We start from the raw sequence: 27967 nt of genomic DNA, 5'->3' as shown, positions 1-27967 counted from the left end.
AACTGTAAATATTGATAATTTTACTTATTTATTTAAATGCATAGATGCTACAAAATAGATCAAAATGATGTACAGTTTCATAGCATTAGAAGTTGAAACAGGGATACAAATTTATATCTCAGGTATAACATATATATAGAGTCATATGACAACACAAATGATACATTGGTAAGTTCACTGCAACACGTGTTAGACAACAAGCTTTCTTCTCCAAAAAACCAGATACAACCCCACCCACACAATTATCAAAAAACCTAAACAAGAAAAATGAGAAAATATAATGTGAGGGGGAAAGACCATTTCACCCTATAAACACTGAACATTTTTTTTGACATGGGTTCAGATAAAAAAAGCATAGAAATATACTTATTTCCAAATCCCCAGCATCTTTAAGCCTCAGAAAACTCTTTCCTTGCTGCACACGGAAAAAAGCATCTGTAGATGGTTTGTGTCTTAAATGAACCCTGCCTTTAAGCACCATTTCAATTACAACAGAGTGCCTTACATGGAACAAAGCTTTTTAACTCCTTAGAGCTATTGATTCCAATATTACCACTCACTCTTCAGGAAAAAAAATTATTACTTTAAACATCACATCTAAGATACTTCCTGACTTACAGGATGGTCTATGGAAGCTGTAGTGAGTTAGCAGCATGATGAACAGTGATTTGAATGACAATTGCTGTTGTGAGCTAAACATATAACCTGAGAGAGATTCCCTCTCTTTCCTGCTGGCCAAAATAACCCCAAGTATAATTTTATATGCATTTTCAGTATAATGCACTTTAAAGAATTTACAATCTTATTACCCAATTATAATGTGCCAAAATCTTCAACTCTGAATTTTGTCTTTTGGCGGAAAGAGATAATGAAATGAAACCATTTCAGTCTGGATTTTTCACATTTCACGCTCAGGGGAACTCTGCAGAATGTGGGTAACAATCAAAACTTTCTATCTCTTCCACTGACTTGTGTGAATTTAAAAATGCAACACCTTGTAATTCTTTTCTAACACAAAATAACTCAACCCTGAGGGAAAGTTGGGAAATGAAGTCTAAACAGAAAGAAAGTATTCAAATTACCAACAGTAATCAATTTTGTTTATAATTTCTTGAATTAAAAAGATAGACTGTTGCCCACCTGTTGAATTAATCAGATGGGTAATTGTTACTTTTTCTTAATTTTTTCAACTGTTTTCTATTGAAAGAAAGCAGTTTGAGAAGGTTATTGCTATTTCAGGCTTCTATTGATAAAATTTCAACATTCTTCTTGCAAATTTAAACAAGAACATTTGTACACTTTAGGACCACCAGATCAATTATGTATGATCTGAGAAGCAGAGCATACAAATTTTCAATTCTGAAGTTTTAAAAAGCACCACAATCATTTTGGGTGCTTGGATTCCAAGATCGTCTCATTTTTGAATAGGAAAACAAGAGTTTTATCTTGAAAATTTAGCAATAAAGGGCAGATTGCAAGACCAATTTGGGCCTTTAAAATTTTATTAGGGATCATCACAGTTTAGTATCTGAGTAATGAGGCCTCCCACACCCTGGTTTTTAAGAACTATATTTGACTTAACACTTCTAAAAATTCTCCTGACATCTGAATAACTCTGTTTTACCTCATACTCATAAAATTCTGTATGTTAGGTAATCACCAGCTAATAAAACCGTAATTGAGTTCTGTACTTAAAAATCATGTAAAACTAAGAAATGGAAGAGCTGTGCACTGCAACTCTTTTTCAAAGGAAACAGACAAAGTCATGCCTCTAAAATCAAGGCAAAAACTTTAGATTTTCATTTGTTTTCCAAAAATCCTAAAACCTCTTGGATTACTATGTATATGGGTAGTGGCATTCTCACCCACAAGAGGGCATCCATGTTTGCAACCTGATCCTCAGAGAGAATGTATAAACACATATATCTACCTATCTATCCACCCACCTACAGCTATAGATATGGATATAGACACAGATATATTTCTGTGCAATCACAGTAATTTTGCTCTGGGAGGTTTCCTCTTTCAAAGCCACACGGTATTTCCCAGTATTAATAGGGCATGGCATATGAAGTCTAATTTTGCTGTTCACAAAGCTCTCATGGAATCCAAATTTTTCATTCCTGCAGAAGTTATATTAGAACTCCTCCTGTTTTTCACTGATCAAACTCACCTCAAATTCGGAGGGAAAAAAACTGATCTCAAAGAACAGATCCCAAGGGTAAGTGTGCAAGGTCAAGCCCAGGTTTTCTGAAGTCATTTATTTTTCAGAGAGATGATCTGGAATCTGAGTCTAAAACTTGCTCAGCATCAATCTGAAGTCATGACTCTCAGAGGTCTTACTCTCCCCATAATTTGTTCCACAGGCACTTGCCTGTTGTGATGAGGGGAGGGTACTGTTTGTTTTGGTTTTGAACTGGAATACATTTTCCTCTCTGATGCACATAAAACTCTTATTAGAGCCTGAAACAGCCATAAAAAGGAACTCTGAAAGCAAACCTGACCTGGTGGTAAGTTATATGTTTAGCTGAAAAAGATTTCACAAACACTGAGTTCATATGGTAATATTTCCACAAAAAATAATCTGCAACTTCAGCACCAGAACACAGAGGTTAGCACCAAAAGGTATCAACTGTTACCCATCGCCTTTGATGTTTAAATGAGGCAAAAAGTCACAAGCAGGTATTATTATAAACAGCTGCACTCAATAATTAATTACAGAAATTTTGTTATATGTAATTTTTACTCTTATGCATCTCACAGTATTTTGACCAAAAACAATTTTTGCCTTATTTTAACTTCTGCATATTTTTACAATTTTATATTTAGAACAGAAGTGTGAGCTAATTTCTCTGTCTTTAAAGGCACACCCCTCTACTGATAAGAAATTAGAACCTCAAGGCCATCAGAATAGCAACTGGAGTTGGTTTGCCTCAGCATGGCCTTGAACTCTTCAAGTTCAGCATGTATTAGAGCTGCCAAAGACATCTGAAGTCTTCTGCACATTTCAGTGCTTTATCTGTAGCAGCACTTGGTGTCAGGTAGTCAGTCAGGAAGCACTGGCACTGGCAATCAAAATAGAGCTTTACTGGCATTGTCATTACCTGGCCCAAGAACAAAAAGATAATAGAAATTGGGGTAATTCAAATGGGCAATACAGAAAGGTCTTCTACTTTTAAGTGGAGATTTCATGTGGCAATCAAATTCCTGAAGATCTGTAATCCTCTCTGTTAAATGAAAAATATTCAGCTAATGCTTGAGTGCTTGTGGCTGGTTTTATCAGGAGCTGCTCATATGAAATAGCTTATTTCCAGATCATATTTTGCTGCTGTCAATTACAGTGTGATTACAATATTTAATCCCTAGCACCATTATGGGATGTTGTGAAAAAACCTGTATACCTGTTTGTTAAATGCAAAGTTTTCTATATTCACAGAAAACAAAATATTCCACAAAATCAAGGTACTTGTAGCAACTTAAAAAGTAACAGATACGATAACATATATATACCCGTGATAATAATTTCAGCTGAATTACAGAATTATAAATTAATTTACAATGTCTAGTCCTGTTTGGAAAGTGTACCATACAACATACAAGTTGCAAGTTTCAAAGTGCATAGTCATTTATTGTTAGACCTATTGTTGAAGGCTCCATGGCTTAACCTGAACTTTTTCTTATGCTCTGCTTCCTATTTGTATTTTAAAAATAAAAATACATGAAAATGGCTAGATGCACTGCTTTAAGTGTGCTGTCTTTACCACTATAGAAGATTTCTTATGCAGAACAAAAATGCATTTTTCACCTGCATCTTTGTCAAAAACTATGCTGGCTGAGGGGCTAATGACCCACCAAGTAGTTTTGTCTCACTCATTTATTTCAGTGTGTACACAGATAATGCAAAGAGGTTGTCTTTCACTCCCAAAATAGGACTGGCTTTTACTCTGCCTAAGTATTTGACCGATTGAGTACTGTTCAAGTCCAAACTCCTTTGAAAACAAAAGGAAAAATGTTTATACTGTATAAGAGTTAGTAGAATATTACAAAGAGTTATCCTTTTACAACATGGACACATCTAAAGGCAAAATACCTGTCTAGTTCTTGACCTGTCAGATACAGAAGTGTCACTGACCAGAAATATCTGAAGAGCCATAGATCAGCTGCTGACGTTCTCTGAGGGATCAGAGTTTGGACAGATAGAGAAGGGCTGCTACATTTCATACACTATGCTGCCTGTTACAGATATCTTGCTGGAGAGAAAGAATAACGTGAAGAATTCTAATTCTCATCTTTCTTTTTATATCACCAGCATGTTACTTCATGTTCTGGTGACAGACTGTCTCAAATACCCTAAAAAGACCGAATTAGTGATTTAAAGATGCATACATATGTAGCTCTAGTAAAATTATCCTGTTGTTCCACTTGCTCTACTCAGTATTGCTTTTCAATGCTCAAAAATTTCAGAGGTCTAAATGAAGCAGTGCAAGCAGACTAAACATTTATATTTAAAGTAGGGTACATTCTGCCATGTAACAAAATTCGAGGCTATTTCAATTATCTAGTAATAGAGGCAGACATTGGATTTCTTCCTTTTAATAATCTGGTTTTCAAGAAAAGTACCTGTATAATAGTTTGGGGTTTTTTTTTTTGTTTTAATGTCTCTACTAGGAACCCATAAGGCATTCAGGTTTTGGCAAAAAAGTTTTTGGCAGATTTGGTTTTTAATAATGGACACGGATATTTTCAGGAAATAGTGCAATAAATTTTTAATGGGCACTGGCAACCACTTTAGAAATTTGGAATTTCTGCAAATCTATATTGAATTTTAAAGCTCCCTAATGTCTTTTATTTAGAAATCTTCCTACCTATTTTTAGGTCTGATCTCTCCTGATTCTCAGCTGAATTGCAGCCAAAGGGATAACATATATACCGGTAAACTTAAAGTGTAAAAAACACTATGGATGTTATGCATTGATGTATATTGCTTTGTAGCAATATATTTCTTCCTGTAAAAGAATAAATATAATCCTGCAAAGCACCATTATAGAACTATGGCTGTGTTCAGAAATACAGGAAGGTAGAGTCAAGCTGCGCTGTTATACCAGTATTTTTGAAGTGATGTAGCAGTCTATCTAGGTGAGACTTTAGGCACGTGAGTTAACAGCCACTGCATCCTAGTCAGTGTGGTTCCTCATTCCTTTAATATTCCTGTCTGCACACAGACATGTGATAGCAGCAGCCATGTGCTGAACTCTTGAAACACCATAAATGAATTGATGCTGTGCATGAGGTAGGTAATATCCTGCAGTTTCTCTTGCACATATGTTTTCCTCTGCTCAGTGTCCCATTGACATTGCAGGTGAAAGCACAGGTGTAAACAGGAGGAACCATCAGGAGTGCGAGGACAATTTGTTGCTTTGCATGTCACACTCCATTTTTAAAGCACAGTATTAAACAATGACCCTTCTCTTTCTAGAGCTATTATTTTTTAAAGGAAGTAATATTCCACTTTCTGATGTGCTTTTAATACAATCTAATCTTCAGGAAGCTACACTTGCTAAGATTAAAATGAGTTTGCTCTCCTTTAACAAAATGTTAATCTAAAAGGGATAATGCAAGCCTTAAATCCCAAAGTGTTAAAACCGAATTATACTGTACTTTGAAAGCTAATTATACAAAAGCATACAAAAAGAAAATATCAGAGTATTATTACAATATCTCTCTATATATAATATGTGCAAAATTCAATACACAAGGTTCTTGTTACTCATCTGTGGGTTTTCTTTAAAATAATGTTAACCTTAACTTATTTAAACCAGTATAAGTAGTTTGATGTTACTCCTGGGAAACAAAGATTGTCAATACAAGAACCTCCATAGCTTGGAGGACAAGTTGAACATGGAACTCCTACTTTATACGGTGCTTCTCCAATCCAATTCCCCCTGAAAATAAAAAATGAAAAACAATGCTTAATAATTTCGGAGTGGAAGAAAAAAATCATTAAACCATACTTGTTTTGAGTGATTAAAGTTAACATCTCCACTGATATCCCATAAACATGACATTAGTTTATTTCTGTAGTTTACTGATAAACACTGGTCTAGCAATTCCCAAATAAGAGCAGGAAAATGACCATGTGAATCCAGGCCAGTAATATCCATTCCATATCCTTTAGTCTCAGTGGTGCAGTCCCAGTCCTCTTGCTTTTGCTACAACCAAATGATTTTTGTTTCTCTGATCCCATGACAAAGCATTTTTCACTGGAGGTCTATATTTAAAAAAATAGCAAAATAAGCATTGGTGCAAGGTTTTCCTTGAGCACTTTTTTGTCTGGCAGTTATCTTAGAAGCTTGTGCTTGGAAGATGGAAAAACAAACCAAGTGAAACCATACTATTAGGTTGCACCACCCTAGGTTCACATTGTGAAGCTCTGAGGCTGAATTCATTACTAGAGAAAAGGCGAGGTGAAAAACTATTTGCACCAGTAATATATTAAAAAGGAACTGGATTGGGGAATTTCCAGAGGTCTGACAGAAGCAGGTGAGAGGAGAAGGAGGGCTTCTGTCTGGTGGACAGAAGTGTGCAATAGACCCTAGGGGGAAAGGGGTACAAAGTCTGGAGAGTGATCATACGAAAAGAGGCAACTCTGAAACATCTAGGAACATCTGAAAAACACATCCAGACTTTTAGGGGTTTATGTAAACCACAGACTTTTAGAGAATCATGTAACACTCATGATGTAGGCAGAAAGTTAAAATTAGATTTTCATTTAAATGTTATGTCTCACAGAGCAGAGAGCTTTCCTTTAGTTTGCATGTGACGTGGAATAGCAGTGAGTAATGCAATTATTTATGAAACATTTTGTCATCCCCCACCTCCCAGCCAGTAACACTGAATCAAAAGCCCTGGTCTGGGTTGTGCCTTGGAAGAAAGTAGGAATCTCAAGTAATTTGCTCATTCTTGCTTCTCTTCCAAATGGGTACAGCAGACTAAGTGCTCAGGAAAAACATGTAGTCTGATAACAGATATGGAAATTCAGAGTTTGCTGAAAACTGCTTTCTGCTTCATTTTCTTTGCAACACATGGTGGCTTTGTGTTAGATAATCTGCAATTATCCTTCTCAACTTCAGGGGGTTTTCACTCATTTCAGAAACATAAATATTTTTCATTGTTACAGCATGGCACCAGTGAAAATTACTGGAGTTATAAATACTAAATCTTTGCCAAATTCCAATCTTAGTAACTCAGATTGGGGCTGCAATATTCACTCTCTTCCTCTTTAGAGGAGTTTCTGATGTGCTAGTTGCTCAGGACAGAGATGTTATTGAGTGGCAAAAAGACTTTTAAATGTCTGTGCCCAAAGACTCCAAGCCTAATGTACTTAATTAAATCTAGAAATACAAACTAGGTCCAGGGAAGACTGCTCAATGTAATTTTTGTGACCCTGCAAGAACTAGATGTGACAATCATGATTCTACTTCCCGTGACTGAAAGGTCTACTCAAAATCTCAAGAGAAAGAGCTTGCAACTTCAGGCTTGGTTTGCTGTTTGAAAAGCTGTGGGACTTTTAGACTCAGAAAATATAAAATGTCATTAATTCATTGCTACCTGATACACAAATACTAAATCAGTTTCCAAAAATGCCTAATGTATAAATCCATTTTATTCCTATATATGAAAATAAGTATTCCAGAAAGTTTATAATTTTTAATTATTTTTTTTTCAAAATAAGATACATAAAAGTTCTCTTAGAAACTTTGATTTCATCTTGTCTGTGTTTTGGAGCTATAAGTCAGATACAGTTTTTTGCTACCAAATTTTTGCTCCTTCACATTCATTTCTTACCATCCTTTTCCAGTAAATACTAAATACAAAAGGACAGAGAAATCTCCTTGATTTCCAAAGGTGGTTTTTTCCCCAAGTAAACTTACGAAATCCCATCTATTTTTCAGTTGCAAAACCTTTAAAAATTCTTTTACTCATGTAACAGCTAGAGTAATGACATATTCTTGCATATTCTTTACCACAAATGGACCTGTGCCACCAAGAGTTTATGGAAAACATGCTCAATTAATTATACTCAGGTTCCTATACAGAACTATGTCTTTGCCTAATGCACAGTCAGAGAAAGCAACCACTTACACTGTCTGTGCGGCTTCTGCAACAGTGGTGCAAACCAGACCGCAAACTGAAGCTCAGTCTCCCAGAGCCACACTTCACTGACTCATTCTGCACCCAAATGTAAGCCTGGGATGATGTCTAGGAAAATTAATTTCTGCATTTCAACCTAACACAGGCCTCTGCAAGTTATGGGATATAGGGCCACCTATGGGTGTCTATGGCCTGTATTTTAACAGATTTTAACCCTAATAAGAAAGGCAAGATGAGATAGATTGGCACACATGGAGCTTATATGGAAGCAATGCTAAGGACTATGTGGCATGGTCATAAGCAAAGGTATCCTGTGGGCAATGACATGTATCATAGAATGAATCACAGAATGGTTTGGGTTGGAAGGAATCTTAAGGACGAACTCGTCCCAACCTCATTGCCACAGGCAGGGAACCTCTCACTGGACCAAGCTGTGGCTGCTCAGAATCCCATCCTGTCTGGTCTTCAATACCTCCAGGGATGGGGAGTCCACAACCTCTCTGGGTGAACTGTTCCAGTGCCTCACCACCCACACAGTAAAGAATTTCTTCCTAATGTCTAATCTAAACCCAGCCGCCTTAAGCTAAGGCCATTCCCTCTTGTCCTATCTCTACATGCCCTTGTGAAAAGTTGCTCTTCAGCTTTCTTGTAAGATCCCTTCAGGTACTGGAAGGCTAATACAAGGTCTCTCTGGAGCCTTCTCTTTTCCAGGCTGAAGAGCCCAAATTCTCTCATCCTGTATTAGAATACCTAGAAAAGAGGTATTCTAGTCCTGATCGATTTAGTGGCTCTCCTCTGGATCTGCTCTAGCAGGTCCATGTCTTTCTTGTGCTAAGGACCCCAAAATTGGATGCAGCTCTCAAGGTGGAGAGCCAAGCAGAGGAGGAGAATCACCTGCTGGGCACATCTCTTGATGGAGCCCAGGAAATGGCTGGATTTCTGGGCTGCAAGCATGCCCTGATAAATCATATTGAGCTTTTTATCCACAAACACCCCCAGGTCCTTCTCTTCAGGGCTGTTATCAATCCATTCTCTACCCAGTCTGTACCTGTGCTTGGATTAACCCAATCTAGGTGTGTTTGGCCTCACTGAATTTCATAAGGTTTACATAGGCCCACCACCCTGTCAGTAAATCAAGACCCTGATCTATGGTGGGATTGCTTACCTGAGGAAGTCTAGTTCATCACACCTATGTATAAAAGAGTGAAGAAATCAGGAATTCAAAGTAAAGTAAAGACAGCACAAAGAAGGAAGAAAAAGAAATAATAACAAAAATAAAAGAAAACAAGTCTTTTGTTCTGTTCCACACACATCAAGTTGATTCTTTTTCCTCCTTGTATACAGAAGTCATACATTTCTGTATGTTCAGATGGAAGGCTTGAACAAACGAGCAGCCCACAGAAAAAAAGCACAAATAGAGGTCATGCTGCAGAAAAAGGAGTGAGCAGTCCTATGAGAGGACCAAAACATGCACAAAGTATAAAAATAAACAAAAATAAAAGAGAGCAACTCACTTTGGGGCATAGTTGCATACCAAGTAAACAGCTCGCCGCCAAACAGATCCCCAGACGTTCATATTGTGGCATGTGTGGATTGCGCAGCCTATACGATTGGAAGTGGCCCAAACCATCTGAATAAATATTTATTATTGGTGAAGTCCAAATTGAAAAGGAATATACATATACATTTATTTATAGATATACACATACATTTATTTGAGAGAGAGGGATATAAATACATCATAGGAAAGTCCAGTTTTTGGACATGAGTTTTTGAATAGAGGAAAATAATTTATACAACCTGTGTGTAATGGGTGCACATGGGTCCGTAACATCGCATCGGGCACCTAGGGTTGCAGTCTTGAGGATAAGGGAAAGCATAATCCTTCACCTCATCATACCATGGCTTTACCAGCTGGAGAATAGATCGATACCTGGGTTTGTTTAAAACACAGAAAGAAAAACGTGTCATTTTAGATTTCTCCTCACATCACTAGGGGTAGAGTATCAAATAATAATATTCTTAAGCCAAATGAACACTGACAGATACAGAACACAGAATACTGGATGAAATTTGCATCAGTCCAACATCTGGATCTCAAAGACTGTTCAAAGGCTGACAAAATAATTGCTTTGTAGGATATCTTCTTACCTTCCAGTTCTTACAGACAGGTTCTGGCCCAAAAATCTCAGAAGATAGGAAGGTCCATGGTCCCAAATGCATGTAGCAGCCCAAGCCTCAGCAGATTTGGCAAGAGTTTCATCCCAAACCTGACAAAATAATGTATCCTTAGCGGTAGAACAGAAAAGAGCAGATAATGATCATAGTGCTAGAACAAAATAAGCAAGTACCTTAACCCACAAATATAATATCGGAACACATCAGATCTGGAAATAAGAAGGGAACTGTGGAGCAGCATGTACAGAATCCAGTGGGATTTGCCCTATTGCTGGACAGAATTCCTGCCCACATCATTCAAGGAAGCCAAGTATTCCAATCTCTCCCTTTTTTTCTGGAAAAGCCCTTCACCAACCAGGCATTTTCCTACCTTCCCTTCTGTGTTGATGAGATCCATGTGTGGAGAGGAGTGAAATGTTGGCTGGGACTCAGATAGAAAGTGAAGGAGAGGAACACAAAAAAGAAAAAATCAGCGTAACATACCCCACATAACTCCAACACATTTGAAATAAGATCTCAGCAATATCTATAGACAGAGACAATGTGTTTGGCAGCTCTTCATATTTGAGGTCACAAGGTCAAGAAAGGGATTCCACAAAGGCAAAGACTATGGGTAGTTTCCAGGTGCAGTATGGATTTCACTACTTTATTCTGCACAGGAACTGGCATTGCTCACTGCCTGATATAAAAAGATAACAGCTCTGTAAGAACAGAAAATTGACTTCTTAAGTTCTCCAGTGGTTGGAACATGACAAGTGAACCTAAACACTGTCTCCTTTATATGCTTTTCCTGCTCAATTACACATCTGATTTGTAACTCTGCTATTCTCTCCACAGCAAAACAGGTTTGTCTCAAAAATAATGGAGATATTGCAACAGAACCTACTGCACCACTAGAACACCTGATAAAAAATATCTCACTGTTACATTACAAATGCACACAAAACTTAATATAACTTAGTGTTTTAAGGGATACCCAAGTAGTCTGTAGATTCTGGAATTACATGTATATTTGGAATACCCTGAGTGGAGTGTTTGGGTGCAGAATAGTTGCAGTGGATTGCAAGTAGAAAAGCAGACCGGAATGTGGCAAAATTGCCTATGTAGACCATCAGTGCTTTTTAAATAAACACAAACTCATACATCTTGTGTGGCTATGAAACAAAGAGTATGCTCTCTGAGGCAAGAAATAAGTGGCAAAGTCAGAAATAAACTTACAAAGGATAAAGTGGCCTACATCACAAATATCTTCTGTACTATGAGGTAGTAATTATTTCTAACACTGAATTTAGTTTTAATTTCACAAACCTGAAGAGTGAAAAACTGATAATTGACTAGAGCAATAAATCATGCCCTAACTCTAGTACTCTGTGAAATTTCTCTTAGTGAGAAGGACAAAATTTAGTAAATGTTATGAAACTGCTAGACCACTGAACCAAGCTTTTGTAAATATGGAGTAGATAAGGTACCTCCTCGATTAAAGGTGAATAAGCACAATAGACACCAGTAAGGCTCCTTAACACAAATCATTTTCCATTCAAGCAGAACCATCTTAGGGATGGTAAAATGGGTGGTGCTTAAAGCAGAGAAGATTTATTTTACACCTGTTCAGAAAATTTTCCAGAACAAAGTCAAAGCAAATTTCTACTACAAGGACAAAAGACATGTTTCTTAAGAAGCATGCTCTTCAAGCCAGGGAACACTTAGACTTCAGCTCTGAAAAATTATGGGAGTTTCTTGGAGGAGTTAAGAGATAAAAAAATTCAAAACCCAGGATATGCTTACAGTTTAAGGCAAAGAAAACTGTGCATAGACATTTCTTCTGCTTTGTATCTCTGCCATTAAATTTACTAGCTGCATGTAGCCAGCATATAAAAACCCCTGTGGTACAGCAGTGGTCCCAAAAAGAGGACTTAAAGACTAGGTACAAATACAAGAGAGTGCCTGGGGAGTGTGCCTGAGAGGCTGGGGCCACAGCCAGCGTTTGGAGCCTGCCCAGGCCCAGGGGAGCAGAGGAGCTCATGGATCCAGTGCGTGGGTCCAAACACAGCTGCCTGGTGTGCATCCATACAGGGCTGCTCTGCCAGGACTGTGACACCCCATAAACACCCTCCTTTGCTGGGATTAATCACACTTCTGGCAGGAGTGCTCCTGCCAGGAGGCTGAACATGAGGTTTGCGTGCTCGCTCCCAAGTGACCTGTCTGCACTCCCACAGTAATCTAAACGTGTACTGTATTCGCACAAATAGCGCCAACATCCTGACTTCCACCCAGCACATTTCTGTGTACTGAACTGCCTCGCAAAACAGCATGTTAGGTGTTTGAAAGAAATGTCAAGAATGGACTAGGTTTTCACTATTAACACTCTTTAAACTAGGCATAGCCTCTGCCTGGGACAGAGGGCATTTCTAGTTCACTTTTGCTTCTCCTCAGCTTCACTTCTGGTTATCAGAAACCATCTGCAGCATTGGATTGGTAAAGTTTTGGGGTATTGTTTCAAACTCAGTTAAAATGTTGTGAGTTTGTCATGTATAGTACACTCTGCTTTCCACTGATCCCTCTCTGGACAGATTAAAGTTTTGGCAAACATTAAAAAAATAAAACAAAGAGAAGGAAAATAACTATTGACTAAGGAATAAGGTGAGGGGGGAAGCATATACGGCAACTTTAAATTTCCTCCATTCTTTCATAGCAGGCTGGTGGAAAGTCTCTACAGAGATTCTTACTGCTATGTAACTAACCTTCCTTATTTTATTTACTTCATTTTATCAGATGAAAAGGTGATCTCAGTCCTTCTAGGACTATATCTAGATGATCACCAGAAGAAAAGAATGCATAAAGGAGACATTATAGAATCTTTCAGCACCTGAAGTGAGCCTACAAAATAGCTGGAAAGAGACTTTTTGCTCTGGAATCAAGTGAGAGGACAAGGGGGAATGGCTGAAAGCTGAAGGAGGCTTGGTTTAGATTAGATGTTAGGAAAAAATTCTTTAGTGTCTGGGTGGTGAGGCACTGAAACAGATTGTCCAGAGAAGTTGTGGATGCCCCATCCCTGGAAGTGTTCAAGGCCAGGCTGGATGGAGCTGTGAGCAACCTGGCCAAGTGGCAGGTGCTCCTGCCCATGGCAGGAGGGTTGGAACTGGATGATCCTTAAGATCCCTTTCAACCCAACCCATTCTATGATTCTATAAAAAGGCAAACAACTAATATAGGCTGAAGGTGAAAAATACTATCTCATAACGACCCAAAATATTGCAAGAGACTGTGCCATTAATTCACCCTTCCAAAAAAAAGTCTGATCCTGAGTCCACAGTTGTACTAATTTTTATCACAGTTCAGTCCTCTGTTTTGGGTATGTAGCAGTGAAAAGACATTTGGATTCTGAAGCCATGTGGCTTCATGGTTGTACACAGATAAATAGCATACCAAGAAATGCAAATATAGGCTAAAAAGAGAAACTGAAGTAACTGAAAGGGACAGTTTCTGTACAAGGAGTGTAACTTTTCTCTAATAAACCCTTTTTCTCTGTTTCTGCTGCTTTTTTCTATATCTTTCTTTTTTCTCCTGGCTTTCTCAGTCTCCTTTGGACTGAATTCTTTTGGGATCTTCCCTCGTGGGGAGTCCCACTTATCTCAGTTTTTATGATTTGAAGAAAACTCCCAGGCTCATTAGAATCTTGTTTCTCATGTTTATTAGAAGGTCATTACAAAACCTGGCAGGTCCATCCAGACTGACTGCACAAGCTCAATTCACCACAACCTGGCTCATTTTGCTCTGATGGTACAAAATGGCCCCAAACCATGTGGTCTCTTCACCTTTATATCTATTTTTACCCTATTAACTACAGACATGTGTATTGCTATTATATCTTAACATACAAGTTTTCTATATCTACTTACGTAATTAAAACTGCGACTAATTCTAAACCAATCATTCTTTGTGCTCCCAAAAACTGCAGAATCATGGAGAAGAAGGAAGAAGAACTAAAAACTATACCTTTTTTCCTCCATCTTTACTCCATGTGTGAAACTCCTCTAAAATCTGTATTTTTCACCTCAGTGATATATTAAGCATTTTTCTACTTTCTACTTCATCTCTTACAAATCTTGGTTTTCTCAGGGATATTTGGAAGCCCTTCTGTCAACAGCAAATTGGATTGATGCTTTTTTAGACAATAGAATAAACAAAGAAATGTCACTACATTTCTGGACTCCTACAAGAAGAAATTAAAAACTCAAGCTAATTAACAAAGAATTTTAAAGAAACAGTGATAAACAAAATTACAAACTCTGACACATGAGCAATCATATTCCTATTAAACACATCTGATAAAGCTGCCTGACATGAACAAAAAACTGTAAAAGAGAAAAATGAGAAAAATTTCCATACTCAGCGGGTTAAGATCTAAGAAGGTGACTCATCCTGAAATGCTGATCATGCAAACTCCCAGTGCCAAACTATGATCCATCCACTCCCTGGGGACAGCTAATCTTCATTTGCTGGGTTTCAAGTAGTTGAAGAAGAAGTCACCTTCTATCCAGTATAAAGATCCCACCCAAACTCCAGATCACTGATTCAGTCCAGCATGGAAACCTTCCCACTTCTCAGCTGGGTCTAACTGAGCCACGATAGAGTTAAAGCATGTCACCACATTTCCACTGACAACTTGAAATTAACATCTTTTGGCCAATTTATTTTTCTTCCTTGAGCCAAAGATTATTTTCCTAGAAAGCTCTCTGACTGTGCTCTCAGTACTGCTCCCGGCAAAACAACACTTCCAAACTACATCTCACTTGAAAATTGTCCAGAGGGCTGAACACAAGGAACAGGACAGTGCTTCTACATGGGGAGCCTCAACACCTGAGACTATTTCATGAGGCAGCCCTGGGTTGTTCTCTGCACCCACACAGCATGTGTTTGCTGAGAGTTAGGAGTAAGATCTTAGCATTAATTAAGTCAGCAGGAATTTTTCCAGTGAGCCAGAATTTCATCCTCAATTTTGTTTGTTTCCCTCTGCACACAAATAGTAAAATATTTAATCCCCAAAATGTGTAATAAGCAATAGAGAGTAAAACAAAATCTCTTTCATGTTGAATGTAGTTTCTTGAAGGCCAAAAAGTGGGAATCCTTCACCAAGGAAAGCCTTTTAATATTGTGGGTTACAGTTCCCTCATACATTCCTTTTTTATAGCTGTTTCCATAGCGGTCTCGCAGTTGTTCTTAGACAATTTCCATGTAAAAAGGATTAAGTTATCCTCTTGTGCTAGGTCAGAACAGGAGGTCCTGGTCACAACTATGCTCTTAGGTACTAAAACAATGGTGAAGCTGAATAAACATTCTGATGATGAAAAAGAAAAGAAACAACTACAATATTACAAAGAACTGTACATGACATTTGTTGAAAAATAATTGGCTGTTCCCTTCCTACTTTGATACCTATGTTTTGAGGAATTGCATACATAACAATTTTTAACTATAACTTGAACTTAGGAACACAGTTTTGCTCATTTTCATTGCAGGCAGAATTGCAGTCCTCAATCACTACAGCTCAATCAGTACAGCTGAAGCAACAAACACTGGGTAGAGATGTGAACACAAATCCAGCTCAAACAGGTGAAGCTGAATGTTTTAACCACTCCCTTCTGCAGCAGCTTCTTTAACAAAGTGCAGTTACACGAAGAGATGGCAAATGAAATACAGGGATATGCAATTTGAAGAGAGTTGCATGGTGAGGCTACTACATTTTGAAGCAATAAAAATGGCAATTTGTTTTCCAGTCTTGGCATCTTATATTTTTCGTTTATATATGTTTAGTGTGGATTCATATTAGTGATACTCAGATTGTTATTTCACGCAAACCAATCTACAGCAATTCTTAGGCTTCTCAGAAAGATGGCCAGTATGACCTTCTTTTAGCAATGATCAGTTAAAAAATTAGGCATTCCACCTCAAACATATTATTTTATTCTCCAGTAGCCCCCTGCTTCTCTGTGTTTGCCTAGCTGAAGATCAAAAGCTCTTACTTCCAGAATGGCAGCAAGCGAGAAAGAAGAAAACCTTGGCTCAAGCAATTTCTTCCTCTGATAAAAACACTCTGAAGCCAAGGGATGAAATCCGACATGTCCAGTCCATCTGTGCAGCTGCATTCCACAGCTGCTCATGCAAGTCCCAGAGCGGATTAGCAGATGTAGGCTGCTACCCTCCAACACACAGGTCTTGTCCTCGCGGGTCACTCAGCCTTGCACTGCTTACACCACTTGCGCGTGCGGTGGCTGTCTCAAATCCCACAGCAGCGTGCAGGGCACACAGCAGTCCTTTGCTCCCCTTCTCTTTCATATAGCCAAACCTGTAGTATTTTCAGGTTTCCTACTGAAACTTTCTGTAGGACCCCCCACCATGTCCACTACCCCAAATCTGGCAGAAAGCTTAATAAAACAACCCAACAGCCCTTCTGCCTGCATGCTTTTACAGCCGAATGATTGAAAGAGCCTCGTCTTTTTGCTCTCACTTTTTTCAATACATACTGTGTGATGAAAACATATGAGCTCATTGGAACTTACAGAGAGATGTCACAAACTTTATATATTTATTTAGGCTCTGAGATCATTTGGACTCTAGACTCTCTCCCTCTAAGAATATGATTTTTTTCTTTTATCTCAACAGCCACCTGTTAAAAATTTATGTATGCATATTATAATTGGTGCCTACCACATAGGCAAGTACTTTCTCACATGCAGTAGGTAATAATTAGAAAGTTTACACAGAAAATTGCCAGGCTACCCTCTGGAGAAAAATATTTTGATGGGAATCACAGTTCTGTATGTCATTCTTTTGCAAATAAATGGAGGGCTAATAAATCAAGCTGCTTGTCCAACAACCCACTGCAACTCAAACTAAAACTGAGCAATATTTTATAGCAAATTTACTCTCATATATCCAAACCCCCAAACATGTGAGTCACACTTCTGAAGAGCTCAGTATTAGAAAGTCTGGCTTAATCCAGGCATCACCGGACATATTCCCAAGAAACCTCATTGTCAGAAATACTTTCCTTATGAAAATTCAAGTCTGTGTTTTACATAGGAGTTTATATTCCTGGGTGTCTCTGTGGTACAAACACAAAGTGCTATCATTTGAAGTTTTATCACTGTTAGTAGTCAATGATTTTTTTCTTCTAAAGGTTGTCTGCACATCCTTTCATGTTTGGCATCAGGCTTTTAGACAACAAGAAATAAATAAAATTGGTATGCTGTCAGATTTAATAACAATAAGCTTCTCTGATATGCTATTGTTTAGCTTTTAGAAAAGTTAAATATTGCAGCTATATATCTTAAAATATTCAGTGTTTTTTTAACCTACTGCAGGACATATTTTAATTGGCAGCAGCTTATCTTAGAAGTGGTAACAAAAAGGACCAAACTCTAGCTCCATGTCACCCTGACAATTGGTCAGAAGTCTGAAAAGGAGTGTGTCTGACCTCTTTCATTTTAAATATGATCAGAACAAATTGTATTTTTTTAGAAACACAAAATGTGAATGAAAATGTATGTTTTGTTGTGTTTCATTCCTCTTATATATAGAAAAAAATCTACACTTCACTTTTCTTTGTTACTAACCACTGAAGCTTTCCATCAAAAGAAAAATTGTTCTTAATTTCTTTAAAAGTTTTCAAAGAAAATACTTACTATTTTCTAAGTAGCTCTAGCTGAAAGATATGGCAGCATGACATAAAAGAAAACACATAGAAGCTCCTTCTTTCTGTAGAATAAAGAATAAGAACAATAGTTCTTTATTCTCAGAAGAAGAAAGCTCAATTTAAGATTCTCTCTTGATACAGATTAACAGATATCACTGACAGACATAGATGTGTAAAACCAGATCATTCTCAGTTTCATTAACACAGACCTCAAATCCCATCCCAGGTCACCTGCAGATGCATTCATATAAATCTGTGATAGACTACTTATCTTTCCAGGTAGAAAGAGAACAAAAATGTTGAGAGGTTTAAGGTTACTATCATCTCCATTCATGTATGAAACAAAGTTCTGTGTACTTTGGATCAAGATTCTTGTGAAAAATGCCCTGTCTCTGTTTTTAGCCAAGAAGTTCAAGAGGTGCTACATTTAATAATAAAGGAATGTCTAATTCCAAGGCCTCTGGGCAGGCTGCTTTTCTATCTGAGACTTTACTAAGTTGTTTTTTGTTTGTTTAAACTCCTAGAAGGCTCTCTGCTCATACTAAATTTAAATAATGTAAATATTCTTTTCTAAAACACCATTTTAAAATTGTTATGCATAAAACATTGGAACAGAGCTCTAGTACCAAAGCAAGTTTAACACAGTCATTCTTTTCCACAAAATTTATCAACAACAGCATTTTTGAAAGAAGTTTTTCAGACTTTTCAAGGAATGCTTTCCAGGAAGTGTCTTTTCCATTTAACTCTTGAATGCATCTTCTATCATTCACTCTGAACATAAGAGATGGCTTTTGTACTTCTTATCGGTAACATCCACTTGGATTTGACCCTAGATGTACACAAGTTACTGAGACAGGCTTTCCTAGCTTTCTGTCAATGAAACTGCTGGAAAAATGGGCAAGACTCTACATCTCAGTGACAGCCAAGTAGTTCAGTGCTGCATTATTGACGGTGGTGCACTAGGAAATATCTAAGCGGCTAAACTCACCTCTGAGGCAAAAGAGAGATAGGTAAATCTATTATGCCCAAATTAGCAGAAAGTAAGCTCCATTTACTCCTGCTTTCTCTCAGCTTGCTGCCAGTTGCCATGTTGTGCCTCCACTGCAGAAAAAGACTGAGTATGATGTAAAACAACCGCTTCCTTTCCAGGCTGTGATGCAGACAGATGGCATTAACTGTAGCCATGTGAACCACCACAATTCCCTCCGTATTATTCTAATTTTCTGAGAGGATCACTCTTGCAGAATTCATTTTCCCATAGTCTTCAGACACTTCTGGTGCAGGGTTATGGTATTAGGCAGAAGGGATATACTCAATTTGATAAACAGAAAAATGAGTGGTAGGAGGCACGAACTGGAACCAGTGAACACGTTCCACCATTATACCCCTTCCTATTTGTTCTTACCTCACTTGTGAATTCCCAGCATAGAGCAAGCTAAAAGCCATGGCAGACTGGGATAGGAAGCCCACACTGGGAAGCCCCCAAGCATCTTCAGCTCTCATCTGCCAGAAGACTGGGGTGGACTATACTTACGTTTATTTTGTGCTCTGGCATGATGAAAAGCATATCAAGAACTTTGTCCCCTGACACGTCATCTGGTTACTTTATTTCAAACTTTACCATTCAGGATTTAAGGGAACAAGGCTACTGAGTGGAAAAAGTAGGCTGCCAGTAACTTCTACAGCAAATTCTTCATTGCTTTATGTCAGTTGGGTCTTTAGACATGCACAGTTAAAATAATGGGCCTAATCTTCTTTGACATCTAAGAGTCTTGTTCACCGATTTAACAAAGGAACTGTAAGTGGAGTGCAACTGTAATTCTATCCAATATGCAGAAGTATTGTAATGGCATGCACATGCAAATTAAGGAAAGATAATATGTGTCTTAATGCCAAGAAAACTATCAGTAAATATGTAAAGGGTAATTTTTGAAATGAAAAAGCATAGAAATTCTATTGGCAGTTTAAAAATGCATATAAAGATTAATTATCTGAGGTTTAGAGGGAAATATTTAGGTTAGACATTTGGAAATAATTTCTATTCGTAAGGTAAAGTATTTGCCAAGAGATGTGACTGAGACAGCATCACTATATGTGTTCAAGAGCAGACATGATGAAAACCATATGTATGTAATGCAGAAGGAAGTCCTGCAACAGGCCAGGGATAAAGTACATGAATTAAGAGACTCTATCCAACACATTAGACATAAATCTTGAAGGAACTAGCCCTGCAATCCTTACTCACAGACATGTATGATTTCAGTGGGACCATGTAAATAAGCCAGGGCAAATGACTCAAGAACAAAATGTCCTTAAAGATTTAGAATGGTCTGTTAAGAAACCATACTGAAAACAGTAAATAAATAAATAAATAAATATAGGTAAACAGATTGAGAAGTTTATTTATCAGAAAGGCTACTGAATAGGAGAAAAACCTAACTCGCTCCTTCCATGTCCATACAAAAGGCCTTTACTATTAAGCAGAACTTTGGAAAACTTGAAGTAGGTTTGCTGGGGTTTTTTTTGGCTTTGTCTTACCCATCATTTACTGCATATTCACAGAATATTTTTAGGATCACCTTGACAGCAAAAGAATTTTATCAAGACTTTCAAACTTAGAAGTGAAATAATAAGGCAGTATTTGCATTTGTGAGCACTACTTGTGCTTATGCCTTCCTTCTTTGACCTGACCACAGAGGTTACCTGCAAATTTTCTGGGACAGGAAGTATCCAAATAAATCACCTCAGCAAAGACAGTCATTTCTGGGCCACACAAAGCACACATATTTCCAGCATGACACTCATGGACTCCTTCACAGGACTACAGGAGCTTCTTTTGGAACACAATTACTTTTCTTATAACAATAGGTTGTTTCCTTTGTTTAGTCTATTACGGTCTTTTATGTGGATTTACTAGAAATTAATATGCTGAAGTTCTCCATTCTCTTCCAGTTCCTCTGCCATCAGCTCATGAGAAACACAAAATAACTTCTGGGTAGCTAAACAAACTCATTTCAGGATAGTCTGGAAATCTTTTACTACTTTGAGTTCTACAAAGTGAATCAAAGTGACAAAGTTCAAATAGGGGCAGATTTTCCCAAATATAAAAGTTTTATATTTTCCAAATATGAAAGTTACATATCACTGAACAAAAGAGAATTGAAACTGTGTCTGAACATCTTTGGTACATTATCAGGCTCAAGTTTATCTAGAGCACTTTTTGCACTTAAAATCTTCGGACAGCATTCCACAAACTTGTTTTTGAGTATGCAATCCTGTCCTCTCTATTATACTTTAGACATGCTACTGCCAGTCCACTAGTAACTGTGTGAGCCCATACTGGGCTCAGGACTCATCCTTGCCAAGCCAGCAGTGAAACTACCCATGGCATTTTGCTATGGCTCTTCAAGGAGTTATTCAGATCACCTTAGAGAACTCTTAAATAAAACGTATTTTTCCATTTTGCATGGGAATTCCATGGAGGCTGGTGTTCAGTGCTCACCAAGTGTTATATCAGTTACTGCTTCTGCATGTAAAGCTGTAAAGAGCATGTCTGTATGTAAGCACCTGCTCAACCAGCTTTTGCACAAAAAGAGATGTGGGATACAACAAAGACCATACAGACTTTGAAGAAACTGGCCTCGAGTGGGGGTGACTGTAAGAAAGGTAAACATAACTTCTAATTGTCATAGGAACAGATATTTAATGAATGAATGTTTTGGAAGCCTAAAGATAGTACCAATGCACACTAAAAGACATTTTATGAGACTCAGATTTCAGTTGGCAACATCTTGCAAATATTTACTGGCCTAACAAGTAGCTGAGTTGTTCCAGAAAGGCAACACAGGTCTCTATAGTACAGAATCAGCATTCAGGAAAAGGGATTTCTTTGTTCACATGCTTCCACTGGATCTACAGATGTACATACTTTTCACACTAGACAGCTGCTGGCAACTCTACACCTCGTTTTTCTGAATCATCAATTTTATGGAATCTTTCTGCTTTCTCCACAAAAAATATGCAAAGAGAAGTAGATGATTTTTACCCTTTGTCAGGCCAAAAGTACGGTGTTTTCTTTCTTTCTGCAGGTATGCCCTCAGCTTTTAAAGGACAAGCAAAGAATTTCTTAGGATGAGGAAGAAAAAGGTCCAAATTAAAATAAGGACTCATCAATTCTGCATTATAGGCCTGGAAGTTCTTGTTCCCTTTAATTTTCCTTCATGTATACACTGACTAGATTTGTACTTGTACAAAAGCTTCCAGTTGAAGGCATCAGCAGCTCCAGAAGCAGAACCAAAAGGAGGACTACTTCAAAGACTAACACACTGGGTGCCAAAGTCCCAACAGGAAGACTTACCAAAATGTAACTGGCATGAGACACACCAATTTCTTTCACTGGGGACTGACACAATGCCTCCCCCATGATTGAATCCCCAGCTATCTGCTTCCATGGGGGGCTGCATACAACAATAGGCTGGGACAGCACACAGATCCACCTCTCCCAAAGAGAATTAGAACACTTCCCAGCTCAGTTTATCTGAACTTCCCTGCCTAACCCATGTGCATTCAAAGCTGTTCTCCCAGACCTCTCATCCAAAGTCCTACAGTACATAAACCTTCAAGACAGTAAGGGCAAAAAGAAAAATGCCCAAGAAGTGTGAAGTATCAATGAATGCACTGAACATGGGAGAAGCAGACTGTATCAAGGAGAGGAACAGAATGTGTCAAGTAGAAAAACCCCAAAAAAGGTTGGGTGTGGAAAACTGGAATCACAAGAACCAAACCATGCAGCCAAACCCTAAAGGGGCTTTATTTCCACCAGGGAGGAGGAAATAAAAGCAAATTGAACCGCACAGAAGTGAGAATGTGATACAGTAATTAATGAGAAGAACAGCTCCTAACAGAATTAAGAAAAAACAACAAAACACAGTTTGCTATGATGGTGAACAGAGAAAATATGAAAAAATATCTTTTTCTAGTGCTTCAAAACTGCTTCGTTTTTCTCTATTTCAACACACTTACAAAAGATTTCCACAATCTACTGCATCTGTAAGCAATTCCAGCTCTCTAACATGTGACATCCGTTTTAGTCATTGTTAGGGAAAATGGGATAGGCCACTTTCTTCACTACCCCAGCACTTTTCCATAGTATTCAGGAAAGGAACACACACTCTGTAAGGTTCTTTCAAGTACAAATGCATGCTGTCCACTGGTAATGACAATGTGTTCATTCTCTTATTTATGAAAGTAAGTATTGAGAAACATAACATCTTTTTCTATATAGCAGCAGCAACCTCATGTCTCTGTAAGATACAACAGATGCTGCGCCACACACTGAAATTATTCAGACCAAAGAATGGACAAAGCAAATTCAGTTAATGATAATGGTATTTCCAGCCTTGGTATGGCTTTCAGCACCATATCATCTTTGAGGCCTCCGCACCAAAATTCTTCTGTAGTCAGAGAGGTAAGAAGTTCCAAAGATGGTGCCATGACCACAACCCAGACGGCAGAGCACACCATGTGTGATGCTGCTCACTGAGCATTTTTTGCCCTGTAGTTACATGAGACATACACAGACTTATACAATCTCAAAAGAGAACTGGTGGCAGAGGGGTGGCTGCCACTTGGGAATTCAAGCTCAAGTTGCACTCTGGATCATTTCCTACATAGCTTTAGGTGCTGATCTGAATTCTGCAGCATGAAGTCACAAAGTACTTTCAGACTTGAAAGCCAAATATAAAAGAAAGCTTTCAATCCTTGCACTTGACACTAGTGATGGGGCTGATCCTGCCAGGAACACAGGTGCATCCTATGGCTGGTTGCTACTGGCAAAAGCAATAGTAAGAAAGGCAAGGAAAAGAACAGCATGCCAGCTGTAAAGAGCATGACTTCAATCTTGATTTTGTACCTATGCTGCAGCAAAGCTGCAGAACACCCACCAATATAGATAAAATCTTGGCAGTTTATGTATATGAGTTCATTAAAATAGATTTAATCCAGGAAACTTGCTTTCTATTTACAAGTTTTTTTTTACTGAACAGGCTAAGAACATAGGACATACAAAACCCTTGGGAATATGACAGGGCACTGGCTTCATTTAAGCAAACTGCAGGAGCACATTTCTAAAACACACAAGCCAAGCAAGGGTATGGTAGGCTGCCATTCCCTCAGACATTACAACAAAGTTTATTTATACAGAATCAAAGGAAACATCAGTGGAGAGTACAGCAATGAAAATGATGACTGAGCTTGACTTCTGACCGCTCTGGTTTTTCTGTCTCTGACCTTTCCACTTAACCAGACTTCAAACTCAGCCTATGGTCTTCATCCTGCAATATTCTGAAAGCACTCAACATTCTGAGGTGCTGTTGGGATGTGCTGAACAGATTATATGATGAAATACAGATTTAGGTAACATCTGTGATAGAAACATGTCCAAATTGTTAGTCCTTAGCTGCTACAAAGGAGGAGCTGTTATTACTGATATCCCCTTTTTATGTCAAGCTGATGGTGTCCTATTTCTCAAGCCTATTAACGGTCTGCTGTCATATGAGAACCTCTGGGACTTTAAGCATTTATTATGGTGCTGAAACAACTTGTCTGTACATTCAAAACGGTGTGAATACCCTAATTACAATGAAAAAAAAAAAATTGTTGGAAAACCTATGTTTTAATATTAGAGGCGCACTTTATGCATGCTTGCAAAGTTGGAACACAAAGTAGCAAACACTGCTTTAGCCAGTAGTGCTAAGTATGAGATCACAGTGAATGTGAAACTTCTATCATACCTGCAGGAACAGGTATTTCCTAGAAGTATTTTCCAGTAAGTGGAAAATGTGCCTGCCACATAGTCTTTTTGAGCACACTGAAATCCTACATACTATATAAACATTAAAAGCAGCATTGTATTCGATGGAAAGATAAAGGTATTGGGTGTACACAAACAACACGCAGTAAGTAAAACACATGAACAGGAGACAAACTGCATCAGATGAACTACCTTGCAAACACAGTCTTACCATACTGCTTCCATACATACTGTGTGTGAAATAAATTAGAAATGGTCATTGGGTATCTTTTTGCCCACATCAGGGCAATGACTTTCAGTGTAGTCCACAAAAACTATGAGGCTAATGATCAGAACTTTAAACACTTTGGTTCACACGTGATCACATACTATTCCTTCAGGCCAACAAGCAGTTAACTCACCACTTCACTTCACTGGGACTACACATGGAAATGAAAATTGAACAGGGCAAGTAAAGAGTTCAGTATTTAGGTTTTGCTTGCTGAAGTTAATGCAGCTTGAAAAACATAAGGAAAGAACATTCTAGTAAGCAGTACCAGATAAAAAAAATTTATTTAGTTAACTACACCATTACAATTTGTTTAAGAAAATCAGAGCACTGATTTACAGTTTGTTTTACTCTGAAATAAACAGTTCACTTACCATATATTCCATGTTGGAAGCAGGTGGGAAGACTTTGCCTCTGACTTGATTATGATAATCAAGAATGGCAATCATGTCATTCTGTGAAATGTAGCGCTTCCGCCTGGCTTTGGGAATTTTTGCAGAGTCCAGATGAGCTGCCAAAGCTGTCTTGATGTCAGTGAAATTATTGTCTGACAGGAATAGGTCAGTGGAGTTGGGTAACACTAATGCACTTGTTTCACAGAGAATGGAAAATAAGAGAGTACAACTGATTGCAGCAATTACTGTCATTTTGGGGCCAAAGGACACAGATAGGCCACAGAGGTACTCTGCTTTAAGTCAGGGCAGCAGAAAGCAAATCTGTAGAAGAGAAGATACCAAAGATGTGATTCTGTACATCTGGGTAGCAAGACAAAGTGAACTAGCAGGCTGTGACCAGAAAAATCATTTTGTCTGTCAGCTCAATCATAAAAACAATCCAGGCAGAACATGTGTTGCTGAGCAATTTTCAATAACTGTATTAAGTGATGATGGTCTTACTTACTACAACACACCAAACTGAAGTATCATTATACCACTGACGACTGATGGTCAGAGCTAGCAGTATTCCTGAAACAGTGGCAGTGCTATCACACCCGATCAGTCCATAAACCACACTATAAATCTTAAATGGGGAGACTGCAAGAAACCTCACATCACGTTTTCCACTGAAAATTAAAAATACATCCTAGGCTATGCCTATCCCATAGGCATGGACTGTTTTGACAAAATGTGGCAGAGATAAACCAGTAGGCAAAAGAAAACATAGACAGCATGAAAGCAGGACATCTTAGAAATAGCATTCAAATCTTAAGTTCACCAAATGTGATGAGCATTGATAAAACTGCATGCAAAGAAACTTATGGAACTGAATGGCTTACCTCAGGATAATATCAAGAAAAAAAAGAACACAGTCTATTGTTCTCCCAGTATATATAGCACTCTCCTATGTGATGATATGAACCTTTGTGAAGAAAGTGTCTCTTATTACAACCCCCCAAAGAAGAAAACCGTGCTGGTTGTGAAGCTTGTGGCCAGAGGAGCTGCTGACAGCCTTTATATGTTGGAGCCGGTGTGAGGCAGCGCGGGCAGTGCGGCGGCCCCAGCCGGGCCGGGCGGGAGGGGCTGTGCCGAGCACCGGCCGCCATTGGGTGGCACCCCGGAGGGTGGGTGCTTTGGGGACTCGGTCACACCCCTCCCGCTGCAACACAAAGGGCCAGCGTGCCGCACTCTCTATTCGGCATTTCCTACCTTTTTTTTTTTTTTTTTTTTTTTTTTTTTTTTTTTTTTTTTTTTTTTTTTTTCCCTTCCCTCCGTGGCTGTTTTTTTTTTCCTCATTTCCCGAGCATCAGGCTGGCTCGGGAAGCGCTGTTTCACGCAGCTCCACGAGCCCGCACGGCGCAGAGTTTGCAAACCCGTGTTTGCTGTCCCGGTGACAGGAAAAGGAACCCGTGCAACGCCGTGGCCCCGGCCCGGGTCCGGCAGCGCGGTGTGCCCGGGCCCCGCTGGGCAGCGGGCGAGCGGCAGCCCGGGCCAGCGGCCCCGCTCCATCCATCGCCGGCACGGCAGCTGCCCGAGGGCTGCTCCGCCCTCCGCTCGCCCCCTTCTCCGCCGGCCTCGGCACCGGCAGAGCTCCGGGCGGTCGCGGCTGTCCCACAGCAGTTACCTGAACGTCTGCCAGTGAGGAGCCCCGGGAGCGGCAGGACCGAGAGACCCCGCCCGTGCCAGGGAGACATCTGTTCCCCATTAGCTAGCCTATAGCTGGAATTATTTAAGCACAGAATGGTCCAGCCACTCAGACAGCAGAGCTAAGGGCATAACACTGAGGCCATGACGAAAGCGAGCAGAGAAGCAGCAGCAGCCAGCAATTGTGTACTGGGGACGGCGTATGGGAGCTACACAATGTCAGGCTGACCCCCCCACCAGGGCTGGGCGACCTGCGGCAGCCTGCGAAATGAGACCCTTAAAAGTGTAATTATAGTATTTTGTGACATCATAAAGGAGCTAGGAGGGAGAAACACAACAGGTTTGCTATTACACCAAAATTTACGAGTGCTCAAAAGTTTCAGTAGCTCTGTTAGAGAAGTAATATGGGATTTAAGTATTAAGGAAGTGCAGTCCAGTAGTTGGAGCTCAGGGCTGGAAGCCAACACTCGCGCTCTCCTTTTGGCTCTGCTGCTCACTTGCTGTGTGGCCTAACCCAAACCATTTAATCTCGGTGTGCAATCTCTACAACAGGATAATAGTCTTCTACAGACATGTCCTAAGGATCAAATGACTAGCGTTTGATAGTGTACTTCGTGATGAAAGGTGTTAAGTATAAAGTGTCATAATGAGTTACATTACTATATGTATACCCAGCCTGTCCAAAACTGCTACTTAATCTGCAGGTATTCTTTTGCATGATTATACAAGAAACTTGAAGACATAATTTGTCTTTGCAAGACTAGATGTTGGATGATTAGTTT

General features: G+C 38.9%; 1 protein-coding gene across 1 annotated transcript; it reads right to left on the bottom strand.

Annotated features, from left to right (window-relative positions):
* PI15 (peptidase inhibitor 15) lies at positions 1-26590 on the bottom strand. The gene is made up of 6 exons (XM_015650091.2): positions 26381-26590; positions 25479-25820; positions 10303-10421; positions 9952-10084; positions 9666-9781; positions 1-5942 (listed from the first exon to the last, which is right to left on the bottom strand). The coding sequence occupies exons 2-6, from the start codon at positions 25749-25751 to the stop codon at positions 5807-5809; spliced, it is 777 nt and encodes a 258-aa protein (XP_015505577.1). The 5' UTR covers positions 25752-25820; positions 26381-26590; the 3' UTR covers positions 1-5806.
* Positions 26591-27967: the final 1377 nt, after the last annotated feature.

This window comes from Parus major, chromosome 2, assembly GCF_001522545.3.
Source record: "Parus major isolate Abel chromosome 2, Parus_major1.1, whole genome shotgun sequence".
In the NCBI taxonomy this organism is placed as follows: domain Eukaryota; kingdom Metazoa; phylum Chordata; class Aves; order Passeriformes; family Paridae; genus Parus; species Parus major.
Note: the sequence above shows the minus strand (reverse complement) of the source record. Positions and strands in the feature narration are given on the sequence as shown.